The sequence below is a fragment of the Xenopus laevis genome, chromosome 3L (assembly GCF_017654675.1).
Source record: "Xenopus laevis strain J_2021 chromosome 3L, Xenopus_laevis_v10.1, whole genome shotgun sequence".
Classification (NCBI taxonomy): Eukaryota; Metazoa; Chordata; class Amphibia; order Anura; family Pipidae; genus Xenopus; species Xenopus laevis.
In genome coordinates, this window is record NC_054375.1 from 64,663,777 (window position 1) to 64,671,012 (window position 7,236).

General features: G+C 37.7%; 1 protein-coding gene across 2 annotated transcripts in view; it reads left to right on the forward strand.

Annotated features, from left to right (window-relative positions):
- wif1.L (WNT inhibitory factor 1 L homeolog) overlaps positions 1-5,770 on the forward strand; it is a 33,944-nt gene extending 28,174 nt beyond the window's left edge. For both annotated transcript variants that reach the window (XM_018252418.2, XM_018252417.2), the window contains exons 8-10: positions 53-148; positions 1,816-1,911; positions 5,519-5,770. In XM_018252418.2, coding sequence (XP_018107907.1) covers positions 53-148; positions 1,816-1,911; positions 5,519-5,640 — 314 coding nt within the window. In that variant the 3' untranslated portion in view covers positions 5,641-5,770. The remainder of the gene's footprint in view (positions 1-52; positions 149-1,815; positions 1,912-5,518) is intronic.
- Positions 5,771-7,236: the final 1,466 nt, after the last annotated feature.

Below are 7,236 nucleotides of genomic sequence, written 5' to 3' on the forward strand. Positions count from 1 at the left end.
GGAACATAATGGTGAGGCACAAAAATAATTCTATTTGTGATGCATTCCTTAGGTAAATGCCAGCAGCCCTGTAGAAATGGCGGGAAATGCAGTGGAAAAAACAAATGCAAGTGTTCCAAGGGATACCAGGGAGACCTATGCTCAAAACGTAAGTTCAATTCAATTAGCAGAAAATTCATGTGTGTGGATTCAGTAACTGTAGTGGTATCCTTTGTTAAATAATGATTTTGATGTTGTGGAGACTAACCAAAAATGTGTCTCGACGGTTTGAAGGAGCCATATTTTGATAAGACAGGTTAACTTCATTGTTAATTATGTGAGTACACCAATGAAATCTGAAATTGAATTAGATGATACTTTTTTTTTATTGTATTTATTGCATTGACTCAGGCTCAAAATCTGATATATATTAATTAGCTAAATGTACCTGGACACCTGTCTGTCTAACATCTCATTCCCAAACCAAGGGTTAATATGAAAATGGTCCTTCCTTTGCTGCTATAACAGCCTCTGCTCTACCCTAGATTTTGGAGAATTTTTGTGGGGATTGCTTCCATTCAGATACAAGAGCATTAGTGGTTGAGCATCATTTTCAAGTATTTGTTTGGGTTGAAGTCAGGGCTTATTAAAGTCTGGTCAAGTTGTTCCATCCCCATCTATGCAAACACATACGGACCTCTTTGTGTACATGGGAACAGCATCGGGATGAAATATGAATTAACCTACCTTAAACTATTGCCAGAAAATTGTCATGGATGTTTCCCCATAGGGGTCATAGCCCAGACATTGAAAAACAGCCCTAAACAGCTCCTTCATTAAGCTTAACTGTTGGCATTTAGGCAGGTCATTTTTTTATGCCTATTTATTGAATGAGGAAAGTTCTATGGTTTTTTAAACATGCGAATGAAACTGAGCAGTCTACTGAGAAACCTACTGTATGTGTAACACAAGCCCTATTTATTGAACTCATGTTGGACAAAGGGTCAATGTGTCCCTATAAGTAGTGCTGTCAGGATCAGAATAATTGCTGCTCCACTGCCAACTCCAACTTCACCCCCATCACACATAGCAATAGGCCTCCTGGGAACTCTAGACCCTTGGCGTCCACCCAGATAGGCCTAATGGTAATGTACCACTCTGTATTTTTCCTTTCATGTCTATTCCACTGCTACTTGATTGCATTCACACCATTTCACAGAGCAGGGTACCTGTGCTGTCTTACCTGATGTAGTTTTAGAATGCATACTGGAGCCGGCTCTGCTGTGTGCAACACAGGGTCCTTCAACCTGCTGTTCCCCAGCTGTTGCTACACTACAACTCCCAGCATTCCACCTGTGACAACCAAGGTCTTTGTAGGTTCATGGTAATCACCCTGACCTTTCCAGAGCAAACCCAGACATTGGGGATTCTATATCGAACAAGCGCATCAGACTCAGGAACATTTTTTATTGTATACTCTGTGGTGTATACTCTGCGGTGGATTCACATAAATCTCTGGTGCTGCTGACCATTTCCTTAATTGGTCTCTGCGCAGCTCTCACACTTGATTGACAATTTAACTATATACAGTATACTTTATTCCTTTATTTATTATTTGATTCTGGACTGAGCAAATGCCATATAGTGCACGTGTGTAATTATCAGCTAACCCAATACTGTTTGCTGCAGTTCACCTTACATTAGTCTGATGGGTCAATATATTTTGTGTGTGGCCAAACTGTACAGTGTCTGATCAGTTCTTTACAGTGGATGATATAATATGGCCCTACAAAACCATGATGCATGATGTCTCATTTTGGTCTTGTTAACTTGCAGCTGTTTGCGAACCTTCTTGTGGATCTCATGGTACCTGCACTGAACCCAACAAGTGTCAGTGCAAAGAAGGCTGGAATGGAAGATACTGCAACAAGAGTAAGACATTATTTTTACCTTATATAGAGTCTATTTAGATTATGATAATAGAACAAACAGGAGTCATTACAATAATACATACAAAGCACAGTTTCATTAAAGATTAAGGGGGTTTTTATTAAAAAAAAACACAATCAAACTCCCATGCCTGATTTTAGCTTATTTATTAATAAAAAAAAAAAGAATAACACATTTTTTGGTCTTTTTTTCCCAAATCGCTCTAAAAAAGTCGAATTTTCAGGCTAAACACAGTGCAGACCATGAAAACTTCAAATTGAAATAGTTGCCTCTCCCATTGACTTATACAGGACCTTCACAGGTCTGAGATGACGGATTTACAGGCTTTTTGCAGCATGTGGGTATAATAAATCTCGAAACATTTTTTTACATGAAAATTCAAGATTTTGCCCCAAAAAGGCCAACCAGATAAATTCGAGGTTTAGTAAATAACCCCCCGAGAGATAAGTCAAAGAGACAAGACGAAGGAGGACCCTGTCCCATAGAGCTTACAATCTAAGTCTATATCTGTAATTAAACAAGATGCCTCTGATGTCTGATGAACTCTACTCTACTTTGTCTTCTGGTCTCCAAACTGGCATTTGACTGTATGGCTGCTAGGCTCACTAACCCTAACTAGCAAGAAATTAATTGAAGGTTAGACTCAAAATCACTATGCAACATTACTGGTGTAAAAAAGCACATACATCAAAAGCAGGTGGTACCTTCCACTTCCACTTATTTATACAATTTTATATCATGCTTAATGCATTCCCTGTTTAGAATGAAAGCAGGAAGAGGAAATCATAGACTGTATTCAGCTGTAGTGTTTGTTATGTCACAGGCTGTCAACACACAAAGCTAGCATCACCCCCTTTTTCTGTGAGCTGTTTATTCCCCAGTGTTCCTCAGTATTAGGGTCCTCTTACCTCTGCGAGACAGACATAACAGGAGCTGGCCCACTGCAGGAATTAAAGCTGGCAGAGACATATTGGTTTCATGCCAATACAAGCTTTTAATTTGATGATGCTGGCATATAATGAGAGGTTCTATTATGGAGTGTGACAGATCATGAAAAAGAACTGTGCTTATATATCCATGCACAGAGCCAGACTATTTACAAGACCTGGAAGTATACTGAGCAAACAGTCAGACAGTGTGTGCAAGAGTCTACACACATCAATGGCACAACAAGGAACTATTTTAATAGAGCAAAATAGCAAACACTGGTAGATATCATCTGGGCAAGTCAGTACTATCTCCAGCCCAGAGAATCTGAAGTTGAAGGATTGCTGGAACAGTAAAAAAAAATGAAGTTTCATTAAATAATGTCCAAGGATATGTCAAATTGTGCTCATTAATTCTGCATCAGACATTCCAGAGTTCAAGTTACCCTCTAATAGAAACAAGGAACAGCCTAATTTGTTACCAAAGGAATATATTTGCACTGCCATGATACAGTGCACAGAGGGCTCTTAGATCTGAGCACCATTGATATGGTAGTGTATGTAGCATCAGACAGCAAAACAGGATAAATCCTAGTGCTTGGTGATTTATGAATGGCATTTACATGTTTGTTTTCATGGCCCAATCTGACATTGTATCTGTGTTCAGAGCATGCAATTAAGTAAAATAGCGCAAATATTGTTGAACAAGCAATATTGTCCCATATATATATATATATACATATATATATATATATATATATATATATATATATATATATATATATATATATATATATATATATATATGTACTTCAGTGCTGAAAATGAAAGTCAATGGGACAACATCTTTATTCACTAAAAACAATGGGGGCGATTGGTTTGAGTTTTCTAGAATTTTCAAACTTTGGTTATCACTTAATCTTAAGCAATTTTCACAGATATAAATTATATATGAATATTTGTGTTTTGCTAGCATTTATGGAAAGAATTACTGTAGGGTTTGGTCTAGCATTTAAGAAGATGGACTAGAAACATTTGCAAGATAGGACAAAATACTTATATGAGATCTGCATTGAACTAAATAAGAGCTTTTTCCTAAATTAGGCCACTAATCGCCATGGCTAATTGCTTATTGGTTGCTTTGCATTACTGCGCCAACGTAAAAAGATGTATATAAACAGTTGAGAATTTTTTGAAGACAGTTTTAAGCCAGTCTACTAAAAGGTGCTAGTAAGACCACATAGACTGTTCTAGTATTTTGTGTGTCACAAAATAATTTGGCTTAAAATAAAGGCTTATCGGCTCAGTGTTGGTCTTATAACTTCAGAAACCACTTTAAAAGTACCCCATAACTCATTCTTGAGACTTGCCACTACATCTTCCATCCAAACTAAGATTTACTGCCAACACAGCTGAGATTATGGGCACTCTCTGCATCCAAAAATGCATGGTTTGTGTATTGGAACATTTGTGGGTCATTTAAGGTGAGGTTAAGCTAAAACCATACATTATCCATAGATTTCCTAAGGAAAACCTGCAGTTGGTTATTGTTATCTATCTAAGCTGTGATGATTAGGGATGCACCGAATCCACTATTTGGGATTCGGCCGAATCCCCGAATCCTTCATGAAAGATTCGGCCGAATACCGAACCGAATCCGAACCCTAATTTGCATATGTAAATTAGGGGTAGAAAAGGAAAAAGTGGAAAAAATCCTTCTTTTGTGACGAAAAGTCATGTGATTTTCCTACCCGCCCCTAATTTACATATGCAAATTAGGATTCGTATTCGGTTCGGCCAGGCACAAGGATTCGGCCGAATCCGAATCCTGCTGAAAATGGCCGAATCCTGGCCGAATCCCGAACCGAATCCTGGATTCGGTGCATCCCTAGTGATGATGGCTTTTATAATTTTGGTATGAGCTCACATTAAACATACACCATAATAATAATATTTAATTTGAAAACACCAGAATTGAAAAAAAGTATTTGGAAGGTGAACAATCCATTTTAGATGGGTAAATGTTAAGGGAAAATGGCTTACATTGTCATCTTTATATAGCTGCATATTAATTTCAATTAACATGAGCTGTAGACATTTAGGGGCAGATTTACATAGGGTCGAATATCGAGGGTTAATTAGAGAGATTAAAAACAATACAGAATTAAAACGGACTCCTGCTTCAGTACAAGCTTTGTTTACTAATGCTTTGGATCACGGCCTCTGCCCTTAAAAAGTTTGTGGACCCTGGGAGGTAATTTACGATGCCAACACAACTATGCAAATCCTAAACCATGCTACGCGTCGCTACCCTAAACAAGCAACTATTTTAAAATATTGGTTCAGCTATGAGTACAGCCATCTGTGAAATCTGCCTGATGGCTGCTCATAAGCACATAAAAGAATCATTTGAAGCACAGATGATCTTCCACCTATTATGAACTACAGATCCCAGGCTAAACTGTTGTGGATTGGTTGGACTTGTAGTTTAAAACTATTGGAGGGGCAAAAATGGAATGTTTGTTTTTGTGCCCTGAATATTGTGCAGCTAAATGTAAAAAAATATATAATTTTTCAAGAATGACATTGGGTGAAGTGTGAATAATGATGGAAAATTTACCTTTGTATCTCCTGCTCTCTTGAACTCTGGATAATATTTACAGGATATGGATCCAATCTCATGAATGCCCTAAGGCCAACAGGGTCCAGAAACAGACAGCACACACCCTCACCAAAACGGACTGAAGACAGACATGTTCCACCCGAATCCAATTACATCTGGTGAACCCATCTGAAACATTTTTACATTGCACAGAATGCACCACCTTCGTTAACCTTTTATATGTTGGATGATACAGTCCTGTTTACTGAGACTCATCCCCAAAAATAAAAACCACTGATAAATGTACTGCTCATTTTCCAACTTTCAGTGTGTCTTTATAAGAAGCTCTCTGCTATCAGTGGTTTCCAGAATAAACATAATATATTTTTCACTTCTGCATCCCGTTTTAGAATTTGTTTATTGTGCTCTGACAATTCCAAGCACAGTTAAAGGGGTGGTTCACCTTTAAGGTAACTTTTGGTATGTTACAGAATGGCCAATTCTAAGCAACTTTTCAGTTGTTTTTCATTATTTATTTGTTAAAGTTTTATAGTTATTTGACTTTTTCTTCTGACTCTTTACAGCCTTTAAATGGTGTCACTGACCCCTTCTAAAAAGCAAATGCTCTGTAAGGCTACACATTCATTGTTATTGCTGCTTTTATTACCTATCTTTCTATTCAGGCTTCTCCTATACATATTCCAGTCTCTTCAAATCAGTGCATGGTTGCTAGGGTAATTGGGACCCTAGCTACCAGCTTGCTTAAAATGCAAATTGAAGAGCTGCTGAAAAAAAGCCAAATAGCTCAAAAACCTTACATAATAAAAAATAAAAACTAATTGCAAAATGCCCATCACTCTCTACATCATACTAAAAGTTATTTGAAAGGTGAACAACCCCTTTAAGGTCAGAGTGTTGTAGATTTTAAAATACATTATTTTCAGAAGTATGGCTTCCAGCAGGTTGTTTATTTTTTTGCGCTTGTGTATTTACTGTAGTTTTGTATTAATTACATTTCATAATTTAAAAAGTCAGCTCATTATTGTTTTTGTAATTGCTGGCAGTGCGTAGATTGCTTCTGTACAGCAGTCTGCAGACTGACGCAGCACTACAATAGTTTCTTTTCTGCTTTTTTCAGAAACTGTCCAAAGATGATCTCTTGGTAGAAAGTGGCTTAAGCTAAAATAGTATAGCATATTTTGCAGAGTATGTATTAACATCTTTTGTGAGCTTTAAATCAATATGATATATTGATATCTTATAAATATCATTATTATGTATAAAATAAAAATGCCACTTACTATTGAATATAATGTACTTTGTGTCTGTGCATTATTTATCTGGTAAGTTAAAATACAGTATCATAACAGTCATCCCTAGAACGTGCTTAGAAATTCAACAGAAGGCTTGTGTACCCTTTAGATATGCTTTCACAAGATGTGATTTTCCAATGGCACTGATGGTTGCCTGGTGGGCGAGTTGGATTTTTTTGGTTGGCAAGAAAATGGGGCTAAAAACCTGTGTCAGGGCCCTGTCCTTATTATCTGCCCTAAGGCAGGTGGTAAGGACACAGCTGAGCCTTCTGACGCTGCTCTCTGCATCAAGAGATGGATTTTTGAAGGAAGTGCTCTGCATATGAGCAGGAAGGGACACGCTCTAGTACTTGCATATCTAGGGTAGTAATTGACCCCCTATGTGTATCAGCTTGAAGAGGGCCAGATTTCAAGATGCTGCACCCCTAAGCCCCCTGCCAGTCTCACTTGCACCCAACCCCCCCTT